The 20072-nt window shown below is 38.4% G+C and overlaps 1 protein-coding gene across 2 annotated transcripts in view; it reads left to right on the plus strand.

The window, feature by feature from the left end:
• LOC126202985 (myrosinase 1-like) overlaps positions 1-18815 on the plus strand; it is a 485330-nt gene extending 466515 nt beyond the window's left edge. For both annotated transcript variants that reach the window (XM_049937174.1, XM_049937175.1), the window contains exons 10-12: positions 3450-3584; positions 11602-11708; positions 18423-18815. In XM_049937174.1, coding sequence (XP_049793131.1) covers positions 3450-3584; positions 11602-11708; positions 18423-18585 — 405 coding nt within the window. In that variant the 3' untranslated portion in view covers positions 18586-18815. The remainder of the gene's footprint in view (positions 1-3449; positions 3585-11601; positions 11709-18422) is intronic.
• The last annotated feature ends 1257 nt before the right edge of the window (positions 18816-20072 follow it).

Raw genomic sequence — 20072 nt, forward strand, 5'->3', positions numbered from 1 at the left:
GTCTGAAAGGCCATTCACACTTTTCTACATCTACATCTACATCCATACTCTGCAAGCCACCTGGCGGTGTGTGGCGGAGGGTACCTTGAGTACCTCTATCGATTCTCCCTTCTATTCCAGTCTCGTATTGTTCGTGGAAAGAAGGATTGTCGGTATGCTTCTGTGTGGGATCTAATCTCTCTGATTTTATGCTCATGGTCTCTTCGTGAGATATACGTAGGAGGGAGCAATATACTGCTTGACTCTTCGGTGAAGGTATGTTCTCGAAACTTCAACAAAAGCCCGTACTCTGTAACGCTTTCGCGATTACTTAATGATCCTGTAACGAAGCGCGCTGCTCTCCGTTGGATCTTCTCTATCTCTTTTATCAACCATATCTGGTACAGATCCCACACTGCTGAGCAGTATTCAAGCAGTGGGCGAACAAGCGTACTGTAACCTACTTCCTTTGTTCTCGGATTGCATTTCCTTAGGATTCTTCCAATGAATCTCAGTCTGGTATCTGCTTTACCGACGATCAACTTTATGTGATCATTCCATTTTAAATCACTCCTAATGCGTACTCCCAGATAATTTATGGAATTAACTGCTTCCAGTTGCTGTCCTGTTATTTTGTAGCTAAATGATAAGGGATCTATCTTTCTATGTATTCGCAGCACATTACACTTGTCTACATTGAGATTCAATTGCCATTCCCTGCACCATGCGTCAATTTGCTGCAGATCCTCCTGCATTTCAGTACAATTTTCCATTGTTACAACCTCTCGATACACCACAGCATCATCTGCAAAAAGCCTCATTGAACTTCCGATGTCATCCACAAGGTCATTTATGTATATTGTGAATAGCAACAGTCCTATGACACTCCCCTGGTACACCTGAAGTCACTCTTACTTCGGAAGACTTCTCTCCATTGAGAATGACATGCTGCATTCTGTTATCTAGGAACTCTTCAATCCAATCAGACAACTGGTCTGATAGTCCATATGCTCGTACTTTGTTCATTAAACAACTGTGGGGAACTGTATCGAATGCCTTGCGGAAGTCAAGAAACATGGCATCTACCTGTGAACCCGTGTCAATGGCCCTCTGAGTCTCGTGGACAAATAGTGCGAACTGGGTTTCACGCGACCGTCTTTTTCGAAACCCATGCTGATTCATACAGAGTAGATTTCTAGTCTCCAGAAAAGTCATTATACTCGAACATAATACATGTTCCAAAATTCTACAACTTTTACTAACAGAATGCCCATCTAGTAATGAAGAATGTATAAAAATATTGTCTATGACTGTGCTACTGTTCCCCCGCACCTTAGTTGGAAAAAACACAGTTTGCATCAGATCATATGAATTTAGGAGATCTACCAACATCCTTTTTCTTGGACAATCATATACAAAATTAATATTGAAGTCACCACATATAACTACTTTCTGGTACTTCCTACAAAGTGAATCAAGAGCCCTCTCTAGCTTGAGCAGAAATGCTCTGAAGTCAGAGTTAGGGGACTGATAAACAACAACAATTAGAAGTTTAGTTTCACTAAATTCAACTAACGCTGCACAACTTTCAAATATCTGTTCGGTGCAGTGTCGTGATATGTCTATGGACTCAAATGGAATACTGTTTTTTATGTACAGAGCCACTCCCCCACCTCATAAGGAACTCCTTGAGAAACAGCCAGCTAATCTGTAGCCTGGTAAAGAAAGCTTCTGAATTATCAAATTATTTAAGTGGTGCTCTGATATACCAATAATTTCAGAGTCAACATCTATTAGCATTTCACTGACTTTATCTCTACCACTTATATTTTGATGAAATATGCTAATTCCTTCTCTACTTGGAAACATTACACACTCTAAGGTGAGTCCTTAGTTAGAGTGACATCCTTTAAGCAGGTGTACCTATCAGCTGACTTCAATCTAAAAAAGGAGTAGCTCTAACACCAACTACTACAGGAATTTTTCCATGAGTGACACCACCACCACCCACTACACTGTCATCTATAAGCTTAGCCAGCCTCCCCTTCCCATACCTATTGAGGTGCAGGCCATGCCTTGTGAAACACCATCTACTGATAGACCCAACTGGCACCACTTAGATGTGATCCGTGCCCTCCGCCATCAGCGCCCTCCCCAGCCCTATGTTAAGGTGGCTAACAGCTGCATTAAGGTGAGGCCAATCATGACACTGAAACAGTTGCACGAAATGCACATTAGTGCCACCAGTTTGAGTAGCTATCTTAACCAAATCACCACGACATCATATTCCCCATCCCTATTGAGACTGTTCCCTGTTCCACCCACTATCACAACCTGATCCTCCTTCGTAAAATTCTTACATAACTCCCCTATGCTTTCAGTCACCTGAGCCAACCCTGCACTAGGCTTCACAATGCTGGTGACCTGTTACTCACTCCCCAACACTTCCTGTAACTGCTCGCCCACACGTCAACCGTGGGAACTACCTAGCAGCAGAACCTTCTTTCTGCTAGACTTTGCAACTAACCTAGGCCTCCTAATTGCTGAGGACTGTTGCAAGTTCCCTACATCTACAGCTACCCGAGGCTCCACATCATTATGATTTATCATGCAAAATGATCCATGGAATGTGAAACAAACAAACAAATAAACAAATTAACTAACTACCATGTCTCTTTATCAATTTTCAAAAGCAAAACATGTCCGTTAGACATCATGTTTGTAATTTTCACCAATTTCATAGACATAAATGTCTTTGCTTTGGAGACTATTGCAGTATTTTTTGTCCCTTTCTGCAGTAGTGTGGCACTGATGAAAATAAAGTATAGACCCATCTTGGTGAAAAGAAAGGAAAAGAAGAAATATGATTTGGTTCACAAATACATCAATGAATATACTGATGCCTGGTCTTAAACCTTGCAAGAGTAGCCCAGAGGGAAAATATCAGGCTAGTTTCCAGTGAGCAAAATGAGGACATTGACAAACACTTTAGAAGACTAATGTTGTATTGCTTGAATGCAATTACTAATACAGCGTGATGATGAAGAATCCCAATGAAAAAATAAACTTGTTTGTTTATTATAAGTCTGAAAATGAATTGTTTGTTATGAAACAGACACTGGAACTGATGAACTGTCTTTTCATTGTATACTGATAGATAAAAGGTAAAACCATTTTGTCTCTGTGTAGTTACTTAGACAATGAAAGAAATGAACAGACAGTGTCACTTTAAGTGATCTGTTCAACAAAGACATCAATAATTACTTTAAAAAAAAAAGAAAAAAAAAAAAGAAAGAAAGAAATGGCAGACAGAGCTCTGTCACAGTACATTATACTTGTATACTCTGAGAAATGTACAGCAGAGAACAATTATTTCCAAACAGAAACTGAGTTTTTATATTAGTTGGGATAGTACCACAATTTTTACTGACAGTTAAATATGGTTCTTTATTGTTTGATTTTTTTTTCAGGTTGTGCCCTGGGGTCTGAGGAAGATGCTGAACTGGATTAAGAAAGAATATGGCAATCTTCCAGTGCTGATAACAGAGAATGGGTTCTCAGACCGTGGTGGTCTGCACGATAAAGCTCGCATCAATTACTTCGTTGTAAGTAAAGTTATTCGATATGCATCGGGTAAAATGTTGCATGCCCCTATGAGATATCATTCACAATATCTTTTGTGCTTAAGCTCTTGTTTTACTATTATGAACCTCATTTTTAACATTCAAATGTGCTCTCCAAATTTGCAAATAGTTTTCTCACATCATGCCTTAGCCTGAAGTGTATCTTTTACTTCTATTATTATTATTATCATGACTATACATTTTTGCCCCTAAGACAATGACTGAACTTGAACATTACATGATTATTCAATTTTCCCCTTTTCTATGTTTTCTTCTTCTTTTTCTCTTCCCAAAACCTCTTCATTCTTTGACTGTGTTTGTGTTTTCTTTGTTCTGTCCATATTTTTCCTGATCTCTTCATTTCTTTTACTTCAAATTTTGCGTCCATAATTTTGTTTCTGAATTTGTCTCTTTCATCTATTATTTCTTCATTGATTCCTGCTTGTTTTAGGTCTTCTTCTATTTCATGAGACCAGTTGGTTTTTTTTTTTTTGATTGAGCTGTTGACTACATCAAGAATCCTCTTTGTGAGTTATGTTGTTCATTCTGTGTATGTGCCCAAAGAATGTTACTCAACCTTTACTGATTATGTTTGTGAATCTGTCTGTATGTTTGTATAGTTCTTTGGTTGACCTCTTCATCCATATAACATCTCTATGTACTCCCCTAAAAATGATTCGAAGGATTTTATGTTCTATCTTTCCTGTCTCTGTTGTGCCCAATGTACCAATTGTGCTCATTTCTGATGCATAGAGGGCTTCTGGTAGTACAACTGCATTGTAGTGCCTGTGTTTCACCCATCTTGACCTATGGCAGTGCCATCTAGTGGGCCAACCATAGCACCATCTGGTTTCCCCCTTCAAGCTAGACAAGTTTCATTCTTTGTAGTTTTTTTGTTTGATGCTTATGTCGTAAGATATTTGGCCCGGTCACTATCAATGGACCACCCTGTATACATATCCCTCTCCAACTTTCTCCTTCTTCCCCCATTGATTTACGCTACATCCCACTGCTAGTGCCCCCTCTCTTACTTGCACTGTCTCCTTTTGTCTCTTTTCCACTGACACTGTCTCCATCATACCTCGGCAGCTAAAAAACTCTAGGGCAGAGGGGAGAGTCCAACTTATTTTTTGCCCTTTATCCACATGTTTAAAGTTTTGGTCTTAAGGGCACCCTCTCCTATATGTTAAAAGTTCACCGGTCTGGAAGGGCCCACAACCCTGAAGTGTGTGTATGGTCTCCATTCATCTGTATTTTTCATTTCCACTGTCTCCTCACTCTTTTGCTCCCATGACTTTTATCTCCATCCATCTTCCTTTTCTCTTTTTCGGTCACTGTCTCTGGCTGGCCATCAATATCTCCTACCCCTTTGGTTCCCACTGCTATTGTCATCATCCATCTCCCTTTCTCTTTCACAGTCACTTTCTCTCATCCACTGGCACTGTCTCCTCTCTCTTCCACTGTCACTGTATCTCTGCTACTCTCTTTCGTTACAAAAAAGTAAGAATATGTTTGCATGCCAAAATTTTTGTCGAGGAAGGCGGAGTGGGGACTGCGGCACCTGCTTCCCTATCTTTGTATAATAGTCTTTTAATGAGGAACCTATTCACCTTTACTGTTCTATGACAGGACCATTTCTCTGCTGGTTCCCTTTTTTTTCCTAGCTACAGCGGCGTGTGCTGCTTGTATAAAACAAATATATATGCAAATATTTTGTCACTGCAGTACCACTTTCAGCATATTTATGTAATCATGAAATGCACATTATACAGAGACAGCGCATCATGAAGTTTTATTAGTGGCAAGATGATGACTAAAAACATAGTTTGGTGACCTCAGAAACTTTGTGATGACCTTAGAACTCTAAATGTGTTCACTATGTAAGCTAAAACTCATTTATGCCTCAGACTGGGTATTACAAGCATATTTTATCTGCATAAGTACATTAACTTTGGACTTCTGATCTTGATAATGAGTAATGATATCAAAAAAATTTCAGGCTTCCTTGAGGACATAATGTTAAGAATATATTGTAAAAATTTTGACAGTTTTCCATTACGGAAGTTGCTGTCCCTACAATTGGTACTTTTTGTACCCAAAAATCATGGTTTATTGAGGTCTTCTAAGAAAACCAGCAGTGAACATATGGTGCTTTTATAAGTCACCTTAGCTCCTCCCTAGACCACACCTAACACTAAAGAACCAATCATATGCTCAGTTTTCCTGGGCTGGAGGAAGAGTATAGTGTTTAAATTTTGATATGTAAATAGAAGGGGGATCACTGCTATCAACTGCTCAGCTGCAGCAGGAAATTAAGCAGAATCAGTGGCAATGAACAGAAATGCATACTGGATTGGAATTTGAATCCCAGATCTCCTTCTTATTAGGCAGTTGCGGTAACCATTCACACTGAAGAAAGTGAATCCATTTCCCAGCCGGTCTTATCAATTATTTAATGCACAGTGTCTGCTCCTTCGAAAGAACACACATCATGCAAATACGTTAACTGAAGGGGGATCACTGCTATGAGCTGCAATAGGACATTAAGCAGAATCAGCAGCACAAATACGTCCGACGTCCAGCGGGAATCTCTAAGCAACAAACAGGAGTATAATGGACAGGGACTGCGAATAGGTGGTGCTTGATGGGAGTGTGGATCGGCTGTGATGGCTGCCAAGATAGTCCATGCAGTTGCGATAACACTGCATCCTGGATGGTACATTAATTACTGCACCTTCCTTGTAAGCAGGAGATCCCGGTTTGAATCCCAGCCTGGTACACATTTTCGTTTGTCACTGCAGGGACCCTTGCTGTTTACGTTGTGTATCAATGACCTTGCAGACAATATTAATAGTAAAACTGCCAGGCTTTTTGCCGATGATGCAGTTATCCATGATGATGTACTGTCTGAAAAAAGCTGGATAAATATTCAATCAGATCTTGATAAGATTTCAAAGTGGCGCAAAGGTTGGCAACTTGCTTCAAATGTTCAGAAATGGAAAATTGTGCACTTCAAAAATGAAAACAATAAAAATAAATATAGTATCCTAAAACTATAATATCAATATGTCACTGTTGTAATCATCCATCTCATACAAATACCTGTGTGAAATGGCATGACTACATAGGCTCAGCTGTGGAGGAAGCAGGTGGTAGACTTCAATTTACTGGTACAATACTGGAGGAGTGCAGTCAGTCTACAAATCATGTGACCAGTTCTACAACATTGCTTTTGAGTGGGATCTCTACCAAATAGGATTAACAGGGGATACTGAATGTATACAGAGAACATGAATGGTCACAGGTTTGCTTGATCTGTGGGAGTGTATTGCAGAGGTACTGAAGGAAACGAATTGAAAGACTCTTCAAGATAGACATAAAGTATCCAAAAAACTTCTGTTAACAATGTTCAAGAACCAACTTTAAATGCTGACTCTGGAACTCACATATAGATCATGAGGATAAGATCAAAATATTAACTTCGCATGCAGAGACATTCAAACAATCATTCTTCCCGTGCTTCATATGTGAATGGAATGGGAAGAAACCCTAATAACTTGTACAATGGGACATAATGTCTGCTATGCACCTAGGATGGTTAGCAGAGTATAGATGTAAATACTTTTAGAATATTTTTGCTGTTGCACTGTGTGATTGGTTTTAGGAGCAGAAGGAGAACTTTCTCTTTATTTGGTTCTTTTTCATTTCAAACTCTAGCCCATTTAGGATGTAGTGCCCTATTTATTTTTTTGTCACAACAAATGTTCCTTCTGAAGGTTGTTCTTAAATGAACAAGCTTGTCCTCCAACTACTGTGGTTCACAGATTCTTCCAGTACAGTTGACTAACGTTTTGATCACTCCTCTTTTCTGCTTGGGATGGTGATTGGAATTTTTGTGAAAGTGTATATCAGTGGCTGTGCTTTATGTAGACTATATGCCCTAAGGTTCCAAAAGTGTTTCCAATTGGCTGCACATATAACAAAAGTATCATTCTCATACCAAAACGAACAAGAGAGCTTCATCTTCATTGTCTGAAGGGCTGCTTCTTCAAATTTTTGTACAAAAAATTTCTCTATGACTACACATGGTCACACTGTCAGTTTGTTCATGATGTCTGAACACTGAAAAGGACCTACACCTCCCACTTAGTACAGTAGAAGTATATAAAATTCTCCTTTGTACATACCTCAAGAAAAACAAGAGCAGTTGTTTCCTGAGGAAGACACACAGAATTAGCAGTAGCAGACCATCTACTAGGACTGGGAAAACATCAAATTCGTTTCTTCTCTGACACTGGTTTTAGCAAGCTGTAATTATTACTACACTATGATACACAGAGAGGCCATAGACATTCAGAAAAAAAATGATATGAACAAAAAGAAGAAGAATTGAAATTAACAAGTTGCGGTCATTAGTACTAAATAAAATAAACAGCATCAGCTCTTCCCCACTACAAGCCCAACAGCATATAATGGTGCGACTCCCTGATCTTAGACAGCGGTCTGATAATGTCGTGAGGTGACCATCATGTGCATGTGTATAAACAGTTCAGCCTTACAAACTTATACAACTTATAACAGCTTTCTGAGTTGTTAAACCCCTTGATGATGTCTCCAGTAATGAAAGATGAAATGTTAGCCTGAGAATTATGTCTTTTACTATGACCTTATGTCCATGTCAGGCAGTATGTACATACAAAAATGATAAAGAAGATCAATAAAGCAATACAATACAATGCAGTACATGAATCAAATACCATCAATAAATGTTTATTCAGATTCACATAAACTCTAAAGATTAAGCAGTAGGAAAGAAGTAGGTGACCAGCAGATAACTAGGGCTGGCCCTTTCAAAAATAACTGGGCTTACATTCTGATAGAAAACTAAATTGGTCAAACCACATCCTGGATCTGTGTTCTACAACTTATGCTTTATGCATTGTTTGCTCTTATAGGAATATAGCAACTATTAAATCGATTTATTATGATTATTTTCATGCTTTTGTGACACATGGAATCATACTTTGGGGAAGTTAGCCACTAACTAGAAAAGTGCTTCATGCACAGAAAAAAGCCATAAGAAAAATTTGTGGAGTCCACTGTTGAGCCATATGCAGATATCTTTTTACAGAACTTGAAATCCTTGCACCCACTGCACAGTATATATTATCCCTGACTTGTTTCATAATGGAACAAGTCCCTTTTTTAAAACTAATAATGTGTATCACAGTCATGATACCAGAATAAAAGAAGACATCCATTCTGAGCACAGAAACCTGAGTATAGTACAGAAGTGCATTCATTCAGTGGCTTGAAACTGTCAAAGTGCAAATATTTTTATATTCAAACAATGGAAAGTCCAGTTTGGAATATCAAAAATTGCGAAAAGGATAGATTGCTACTCACCATACAGATGACACGATGACTTGCTGGCAGTTATAATGAAAAGACTGCTACACACTTAGCTTTCAGTCAAAGCCTTCTTTAGGAAAGAAAGGAAAACACACAGATTCACACAAGCAGGCACCTTACACGCACAGAACCACTATCTCCAGCCAACCAGCAGTCTGGTCAGATGGCCATAGATAGTGGTCCGGTGTGTGTAAGGTGCCTGCTTTTCTGAATCTGTGTGTTTTCCTTTCTTTTCTAAGAAAGGCTTTGACTGAAAGCTCAGTGTGTAGCAGTCTTTTCATCATAACTGTCAGCAACTCATCTTGAAATCTGTGTGGTGAGTAGCAATCTGTTCTTTTCACAATTTTTGATATTTTTATATTCAAACTAACATGTACTGAGGTATGTAGTTGACCCTCAACAGCAGTGATGTTTTCATTAAAGAAGACAGTATAGGTTTCAGAAAAGTGCCAGCCAAAATTAACTGATAGAACAAATTAAAATGTTCAAAATGTTGACCAAATCTGTGTTTAGGACCGTTGCTTACATGTATTCTTATTTTGTTTTACAAATTAATGACTGTGTCGACTTTGGAGATCTAGGATTCATATCCCTGTCCAACCATTCAGATTTAGATTTTCCATTGTTTCCCTAAACTGCTGGAGGCAAATTCTAAGATGGCTCCTTCTGTGATCTTACTAGACAAATCGGTGGATCACTCGATGTAATTATGCAAACATCCTGTGAGGTGCAGTGGGGTAAATCTGCCAGTGCCAAGCCATGTGACAAAACATCTGTGCCAGATTCAAGGGCTAATGCGGACTGCCATGATCTCACCAATGTTTACAGCAAGCTGTTCAGTGCATCTGTTAACAATGACCCAAATGCCACATGGTTTTCTCCTGGACTGTAATTTGGACATTGTTGTTACCTACTAACAATGTTTGACTAGAGCATAGACTTGCCTATCTGCCTAATGCAGGGCTGTCTTTGCTATCCATTCAACTGGCCATTGTGTTTTCTGCGAACAAACTGATGGCATATTGGTGAACTGAGAGTGTGGATCATATCCAACTGTTTCGTACAGTGTTCCCAGCACTGACATGTGAGTTATTTAACACATGCTCAGGGTACTGTATTGAGCATGAGATACCCACCTCTAGAAGTCTTTTGTTATGTATATTCATAGATGTTGCTTTTTGTGATTTATTTGTAAATACATTCTTCTCAATAAAATCTGTTTTGTTGAAGAAGCAGAGTTAAAACAGCTCCAGTGGTAAAGGACATGATCAGTTTTCTTTCTGATCCAGCATTGTACTCCACCTCTGTGGAGCTTATCAGTAGTGGGACACTTAACCCTAACGCTCCTTTTTTTACACAAGTCTGCAATGTATGAATTTCTAAACATAATCTTGTCAACAGAATGGAAAGGGCTGTCAGGATCATATTAAGTTAATTTTTGCGTTAAATCTGCTATTTACTAGGCATTTTTATTTCACTGCAGGAATAAAGAGAATTTTTGTTTCAGCATTGTTCGTCCATTATGGAGTTAGTTTCAGTTCAAAGTAATGGTCCTTTCTAATCTGTTATGGAATTATGGATGTTATTATTCCTTCTGAATTATGATTCATTACTTAAAAGAAATTGCATTAGGGATTTTGTGTATTGTGAAGTTATTGGAAAAGTCAGTTCCTTGGAGGCTTTAATAGAAAATATTGAAAGTAATACAAAATATAGTATGAGCAAAGCAAGCATCTCATGAGATAAAGTAAATTTAGAAAAAGAAAAAAAAATGCAAATTCATCATGAAAAATGTGCACAGCTGAATGCGAGTTTTTTTGTCTCCCTCCCCTTTCCTCCAGTGTGCCTACTGAAAGTCCATCAATTGCTGCAGCTGTCACATTGATGCAGAGTCTATGGATCAGATATATACGTGACACTGGTACTGTCACTTGAAGCTAGAAATTGTAGTAAATTGATTGTGACATACTAATATAATTTCTTTGTGTATCTATTTTACTGGATCTCTGACAATTTCATGTGTTCATTGCTTAACTTCTTTAACCAAATGAAGCTCTATGGTTCCAGAGACCTTTTCAAGTCTGAAACATGTATGATGTATACATGCAGACTGAATCAATGAATGAAAATTTGTACTGGATGCCCTTGGTCCACATTTTCATTTATCACTTCAGTCTGCATACATACTTAACTTCTTTACTTATGCTAGTATGTTGCCTTATGTGTAAGTTTATCTAGCAGTTGCTGTTCATGGTGTGCCATTCTGCCTGCTGAACATTAAACTAAGAAAATGTGAAATTCTGTGTCATTAATATTATACTATAATTTTAGATTATACTGTGTTTTAGTGTTATTTTGGACTCGGATAAACAAATAAACATCAATACATTCCCATTACCAGCATTGGAATTTTAATTTTTGTAAAGAAAACCTTGACTCTCTTGTACCCTAGTGATTCAGTCACTTTCTTGATCAGTGAATCACACATGAAATAATTAAAGAAATAAACTACTAAAATGTCTGTGGATTTTCATATGGAACATATGATATGCATTTTGATTCCAATGCTACTCTTACGATTTTCCAGAGCTACTTACAAGAACTGCTGAAGGCTATTTATATAGATAAGTGCAATGTGTTTGGATATACAGCATGGAGTCTGGTAGACAATTTTGAATGGGCAAGAGGCTATACGTGAGTATGAAAATTAACGTAAACATTCTTACTGACAGATTTTAAGGGAATAAAAATAAAAGTTTTTTATGCAACTGTTTTGCTTCTGTCAAAATACTGAAAGTATAATTGCTACAAAAAATAAATCTTTTGTACCCTGTTGCAAGATTGGAAATGCTTTAAGGATCTACATGATTGTTTCATACTTTTTATCACAATTTTTTCTTTTGATTGTATTTTATTGGTCTATAAATCATTTCCAGTGAAAGAGGTAAAGTATGATATACAGGGGCTGAACAAAAATATGGAAAGACCTCAATAAATGGATGCTTGAACATAAATGCAGTTGCTGGCCAAGCCTGCAGGCTGCCCTGTTGTATTTGGCCATGAATGGCACCTTTGCAACATCCTCGACATGTTGCAAGTGCCATATGTGGTCAAAGCAGTGTTAAGTGAAGTTTAACATGGGCAAATTGTTAGCACTTGTACGATGAGTTCTTCTGCAAACAAGGTAGCTGATGTATGTGGTGTTTCAAGAGGCACTGTACCAAATATCTATGCAACATACAGGGAAAGAAGAAAAACCTCATCCACTAAATCACAACATGGACAAAGGTGTGTGTTGATCCTAATGTTCATGATGGATAGTCACTGAAGAGGATTGTCATGAAAAATAACAATACGATAGCTGCAAAAGTCACTGCCTCAACTGAATGTCGCATTCACGAACTCTATCATCATGAGAATAACATGAAAGGAGCTCCATAAGCAGCAAGTTCTAGGCTGACCTGGTATTCCAAAAGCATTTATTAGTGATGTAAATGCCCATAAAAAGAAATTGTGCTTTGAAAGCCATAAAATCTAGACTATTTAACAATGGAAGAATGTAATTTGATCAGGCGAGTCTTGTTTCACATTGCTTCCAAACTTCTGGCTAATCTTATGTCCCAATAGTGAAACATGCAGAAGTTTGGTGATGATTTGGGCAGCCATCCTGTGGTATTCTATGGATGCTGTGATTAGTCTGCAAGGTTGCATTATATGACTGTTCTAGCTGGTCACGTCCATCTCATGGTACAGTGTTTGTTCCCCAGTGGGAATGCTGAGTTCCAAGATGACAGGGCCACTGTTCACACAGCTCACATCATTCAGGACTGGTTTTGAGGATGGAATGTCACATCTTCACTGCCCACCACAGTCACTAGATCTCAATCTTATGGAAGCTTTGTGGCTGTCTTTGGAGAGAGAGGAGTGTGATCTCTATCAACCACCATTGTTGTTACCTGAATGTGCCACTATTTTGCAGGAATAATAATATAAGATTTTGTTGATAATCTTACAGGACATGTATTTATCCATTCTGAGATTAAAAGAAGCTGTTTTGAATGCCAAAGGTTTTCCTACACTGTATTAGGCATGGTAATGTGTATTGTTTTGGATTTTCCTATATTTTTGACCCCCCCGCCCCCGCCCCCCTCTCCCCTCATAAGTGCAAGTCAACAGTGATACTGTGTATTATGAGTTATGAGAGATGATATGATGACAAAAGTGATATGGATTAATGTGTTGATGTGGCACATATGTTTAGGTGTAGACATAAATACTGAAAAAAATAAACACCACACTATGATGTATATAGAATTACCGAAACATCACATTAGATTCTGGGTATCTCTCATAAGAGCTATCTGATGCATTTTCTCTGTTGATTTAACAGACATTTGTTTCTGAAATATGGCAATAGTGATCCTGAATAAATACTACTCATCAAATGTTTAATGAAAAATGTAGATTTGTTTCTCGTTACAAACAAAAGGTTTTTAAAACAGCAATTTTATGTTCCCATTCAGTAGAGTGGCCCCAAATTAATCTACTGAAATGGCACTCATCATATCTGTAAATGTTCATCCACCATGCCTTTCTGGATTGGCTTGCCCTTCTCACCTTTTTCATGGATGTGGCTGCTCTGTGTGTCTGCTGCTGTCAACTGCAACACTACCCAGTCACTACTAGAGTACTCATTATTCTCTGTGTTGAGATATATCAGTAAACTGAGTATCACACTGGATTACTTTATTACTGTTACATTGAATGAGTACAAATTATGTAATTCAAAAACATTTGGTTTGGACTGAGGAAAAAACACCATCTTCCATTGGCACTAGCCATCACTTGAAGCAAGTGATAAGTTGTATTTATTTGAAGTGATGTGATCATCACAGTTCATAAATAAAATTTCAAACCTCTGCTAAAATACCAGAGACAATGTGCCTGGTAATTCTTAACATTCATTACACATCAAAACTTTGTGACAAGTTCAATAAAGTAATGTAACATATTAACAGCTTGGTGACAATCAATGAAAGTGAGACAGTATGCTGCTAGACGCCTCCCACTTGGGCACAGAAAGCTGGACATTGCGCGGTGTAAGGTCAGTGTGATTACAGCACTCGATTGGGCTGGTCCTGCAATGTGAGGTGATCTAAGGAATGCTCTTCTTCCACGAGTTGGCTGTATAATTTTTTGCTACTTATTTATAAAGCCTTTTACCTTTATCTACAGGTATATTTTGTCTCAGCATTGCATGTGTGGGTGCACACCATTGAGGTCACATTATTAATCATGTGGCTCTGCAACTAACAGCATCTGCATATTCCAACGCTGACCCAACAGTATCATCAGTTATGATTACACTGGGCACAGGACTACTGAGGTTGGACTGTGATCAATCAAAAACTACTGCATGGACATATGAATTACATTACTTGTTAAACCAGGTCAATGGTCATGCCAGCATATGCCATCATCCAGGCAGTTGGTTGCTCAAAATATGCTTCGTGCCATCGACGCAGTTTGGAGAGGCCGTGTTATGCTGTGGTGGACATTCACCTGGGCTCCTGTGTCAAGTGGTCTGGAGCCTGAGGAGTGAAGTGTGGGGGTTGTGGATGGCACTGCTGTGAGGGCAGTGAAACTGTGGCTAGTGGTGTAACCTGTTCTGTTTGCAAGTTATGAGGCTGTAGTTTTTTTCTTAGCAGCTGTGACTATGAGGGTTCTATCTGCCAACAACAAAGAAGATATTGTGTCTGAGTTGACATCCTGTGGAAGCCTGTAACAGCCAGAGTATATTTCCAGAGGTGTCCCTTTGTAGCTCCATCATTCAACTTGCTGTCATTCCAAACTGAAAAGGTCATCGATGAGTCTAATGGAGACCTCTTTAGGTTCAAAATGCTGCATGTCTCTATTTGTACTATAACTACACTGTCATGCTGATCGATGTGAGTGATGTCGTCCATGTGGTCGATGTTACTTACTGTCATGTTGGAGGTTTCCTTAAGGATCCACTCAGGTTTCAGTCTATTGACGGTAACAGTCATCAATTTCCATTTCAATAAGATGTCACACATGTCACTGTCCCATTGAATCACTCTGTGCGGACCTGAGTACAGTGGTTGCAATGTCGGGCAGACAGTACCACCTGTCAGCATTATGTAGTTGCAGTCCTTTAGGGCTTGATGGATGGAGATGTTATGTGAGCCATGTGTGGTCCACTGGTAGAGTACGGTAAGTGGTTCCCTGGAAAATATTTTTGCTAGAAATGCACAGAGGTCTTCTTTATATGCTGAACACATGCCTCAAATGCCCATGGCAGGGCTTCTGAACACCCCTCTCCATGACACATGATGCCTTTTTGTAGCGTAAGGTGCCAGTGCTCCACTAGTACATTACATTGAGGATGGTAAGCTGTGGTTCAGAAGTATTGAACACTGCACAGATGACTGAATTCAGTAAAAAGTGGTGATTCAAATTGTGTGCTTTGATCAGTAGCAGTTGAGGCAGGATGACTAAAACTGGACATCCATAAACTGACAAATGCTTTCGGCATGGTTTCTGACCTGATGTGAGGTATAGGTATAGCCTCAACTCACTGAGTTACCCTATCAGCTGCAGAAAGGATGTGACAAAAACCACCTGAGTTGGGGTGAGATCTGATGAGGCCTAGATGGATGTGCTGAAAGCAGCCCTTAGGAAAGGACTAACAGCCATGTTGTTGTTGTGCATTCCATCCTATTTTAGACTATTGGCAGCCAGCACGTGATTACATCCAAGTTTTACAATCTTTTTTCGTCATTTGGGCACACAGAGCAGTCTGTGACAAGTTTCACTGTTGGATGGTTCTCTGGATGAGACAGCCTGTGTAGTTTACTGAAGATGAGTCTCCACATGCCAAGAGATACCAGTAGTGAAAGATGATTCAGTAAAGCATCACAAAGCACCTCTCTTGAGGAGAAATGAACAGGCTGGCATTCTACTTAGAAACCAACAGTGGTGTTGTGTAAGAGTTCACATAATTGTGTGTCCTGTAGTTGTGCTTCTGCTAATTTATCATAGCCAGTAATTACTGAGAGCACATTGATCCTAGAAAGCTAATCAGTGCCATGAAGACGTCTGACACCTGCTGTGAACTGTGGACTATAAATTAATTGACAAAAATGTGGTGGGCAACAGTCTTTTGCTGTATCGTGAATGGAATCTGCTAAAGGCCAATGAACTGTGTAGATGGTCAAAGGTCTGCCCTTCAGTCTCCTGTAAAGTGCCATACTGCTTCATACACCACCAGCAATGCCCTGTCAGAAGTTGGTTGCTTGTGCTGGAAGTCAGTTAACGTTTTGGAAATAAAGCTAGTGGTTGTTGTGTTACATCTACTAAGTGTTGGAGAACCACTTCAGTTGTGGAATCAACTGCATTAACAGATTTGCATTGGGTAGTGGGTGTGCCAGCACCTTAGCCTGAGGAAGGCACTCTTTAATTGTCCAAATGTCTGTTGCACATGTGGAGCCCACTGAATGTCACTTTTGCCTGTAATGTGTTTGCCTGCTAACATATTCGTCAGTGGTGCCTGAATGGCAGCTGTGTGAAGTAGATGTTCGCAATAAAAATTTATCGTGCCAAGGAGTTGGTGTCATTCTTGAAAGTTACGTGACCAGGGTAGTTGACTAATGAGCTAAGTTCATTGTATTGTAGGCCATATACCATCACTGGTAACTGAATTCCCATGGAAAGTAACTACTGACTTTGACAATTTTCATCATTGCCTGTGATGCCAGGTGTATGTAAGGCATTGATGACCAGTTTGAGATGTTCCTCATGTTCATGTTGAGAAGTAGGGAGGCTAAAATATCCTCTAAGAAGGCATAGCAAAAGGGAAACTGGAAAAGAACATTATTTATGAACATTTGCTGAGTCTGCACTATTTTTTTTTAGTCTGCATGGCATGCAAAGAAATTCATAAAGTCCAAAAGGTATGGGAATAGCCATCTCTAGTGTATCCTCATGGTTTTTGGGGATCTGCAAATAAGTGTTTCTGGAACACTGCACATGGAGGCGCCTGCTAAATTATGAGTGAAGTCCTGAGTATTTTGAATTCGATAACTGTCCGGGTTAGTGCAGGTGTTGAGATCCCAATAGTCACCACACATTGTATATGTGCCATCCTTCTTGTAAGCGAAGTGTTTCTTGTTTGATGTTGAGGTAGCACTGGGTTAGTTGCTGCAATTTCAATGCTGGTGTCAGAGAGTCTCAAAATATCTGTTGGTTGTATTTGTCTTTGTTGACACAATGGATGATTTGTGAGCTGCCATTCGTTGATGATGACTGCATGGATGGTAAGGTTGCACCAATGATCTCAGTTACAGAGCATTCACAAATAAGGGAGAGAGTGTCACAGATAAGATTAGTGAGCGCGGCCAGCAACTACTAAAACAAAACTATTTTTCATTTTTGAAATTTCATACACTAACTTTCTCTTCCAAATATGAATATATTTTGTTGACTCCTGCCTACATAGAGAAAAATGATCATTGTAATAAAATAAGAGGAATCAGAGTTCATACAGTAAGATTTACATGCTATTCAAGAGTGGAATGACCGAGAAATGGTATGAAAATGGTTCTGTGAACTCTCCCTCTGCCAAGTACACAATTATGAATTGCAGAGTGGTCACGTGGATGTAAATATCAAACAAATTTCTCCTTCTCTCTCTCTCTCTCTCTCTCTCTCTCTCTCTCTTCAATAAAATGAATATGGCAATAGACTAATTTCGGACTGCTCTGTTAGATGGGCACATAAAATCTCTCTTCAAAAATAATTTTGTTTTTGCTGATGCTGCATGTATATGAAAAATGGAATGAGCAGGATTTGTTTGGGCTGGCTCTAGCTACAAGATGCAAAAAAGAAATTGCCAACATCTGCCAAAACAAAAGAGAACATGCACCTGGTAACATTTAGGAAGTACACCCTGAATAGATGCACATACCAATATCTGCGCATAAGTAATTGAAAAGATGATTAGACTTCACCTTATCCTTTCTTCATGAGGTGATAGTACTCTGCAAGTTGTAGATGACAGCATATGAAAAATTTCAATTGGCCATTGTGAGTTAACTCACAGAAAATAGATATTTGTGTTTGAAACATATCTAATATTTAAACAAGACTTCCACAAAGATTTATAAAATAGTGTGCTTAATACAGTAGTTACAGATTACATTAAGACAGTAAGCTTTTTCAGTAATGTGGATATGCTATTACAAAAATTGAACATGAAATAACAAGTCATGGTTCTTTATTCAAAAACATACCACCAAGATTTTTTTTACTCACAGTACACATATTGTGATAGTAAAGAATTTTGTGTTACTTAAAAAGTTACTACATATGTTTGTGTGTATGTTCCAGGGAAAAATTTGGAATTTACCAAGTCAACTTCACAGATCCCAATCGTGCAAGGATTCCAAAAGACTCTGCTCAAGCCTTACGCAAAATCATCAAACATCGAGCACTTGTACCCAATTTATTACAAGGAGAAATGCCTGAGCCAAGAGTAGTACTTGTTACGTGATCACATGGAACAATGTACAGCATTAATATTAGTATAACAGCACAATAATTGTAAAGTGATACAGAACAAGTTCCTTGCTCATCAGTATAGTATGGAGTGCTTCAATATAAAAATCTATTGTGACTTAGTATTGTACCACACTAGGGAAGAATTCTAGGATTAAGGAAGTCACAGAGCAACTGGATCATGTTTGCCACTGATAAAATTTATCACTGTAAAAAAAAAGAAAATGTTTTGATGTAATGCATTTGTTATGCTTATAGTAAGTATAAATGTAATAGGATGGCACAACTAAATCACTTGAAAAGTGAATTCGTATGTGACATAGAATATAAATCAAAAGATTTTGCTGTTAATGGTTCTGAAAGAATCTGAATCGTACTTTGTAAATACTTATTTTGTGCTTAGCTGTAAGTGACTCACATCAAAACAAGTGAGGCCTGCTGGTCTTCATGTGCCACTATTAAAAAGACACCCAGCAGCTGTATGATTTTTTTTGTTCATACTATTTAATAGTCCAGTATATATAATGTTATGGAGCTTACAAACAGGCAAAACAATGTGTGAAATGCTCATATTTTCTAAATTACAAGCATATTTTTGTATTGATGTATGTAATATTACATGTGTCTTCATAACTATTCCAGTACCCTTTTACTCTGAAGTACATTATATGTATATTTATTTTAAATTCAACTTTATTCATTTTACACATGGTACATTCCCATAAAATATTTTGAAGTTTTTTAATAAGAGAAGTTCAGGTACCTACTTGCATCAGAAGCAGACTCCATTAACTGCATTTTAAGCAGTTTTAACCATAAGTATGTCTCGTATCAAAGGCTGTTACAGCATTCATCGAAACTATTTTGCTTGACAACATCTCTCAACAGCAGACAGACTTTCAGTGAAGTAAAAAAGATGGTTAGGAAAATCTTTAACTGGACACAGTAAATAGAAAAGAATGAAAGCACAGATAGGATAAGGCTGAGGGGCAATAATTGGCTGCATTCGTTTGAAAGGAAGCAATCCCCTAGTTATCTTAACGAAGACATGGAAACCAGAAAGAACCTAGATCTGGGTCGCTGGGTAGGTAGTTGAACCCTTTGCCTTCTGAACTTGAGTCTAGTGTGTTAACTATTATGCCATCATGCTGGGTACACCCAACATAGAACCCATAAGTTTAGAGATGTAAAATTCATTCTTTGGGAGTAAGGAACTTGAAGAAAAAAAGTGCAACTGAGACCCATTGGTGAGGTGAGCATGAAGAGCACAAAATTGTGATCACTATATAGCTCTAATTTATTTTATTAACTGATCTTTGGCTTACAAGGCCATCCTCAGGCTTTAACTTGGGAGCCAAAAACCAGTTAATAAAGTCATTGCTGGACTACTGCAGTGGTACTCTCTGACTAGCTGAGGAATAGTGGCACCTGACACAGTTGTAAGGAAAATGAAAAAACCAAAGGAGTTAGGATGAGAGAAAA

This window comes from Schistocerca nitens, chromosome 9, assembly GCF_023898315.1.
Source record: "Schistocerca nitens isolate TAMUIC-IGC-003100 chromosome 9, iqSchNite1.1, whole genome shotgun sequence".
In the NCBI taxonomy this organism is placed as follows: Eukaryota; Metazoa; Arthropoda; class Insecta; order Orthoptera; family Acrididae; genus Schistocerca; species Schistocerca nitens.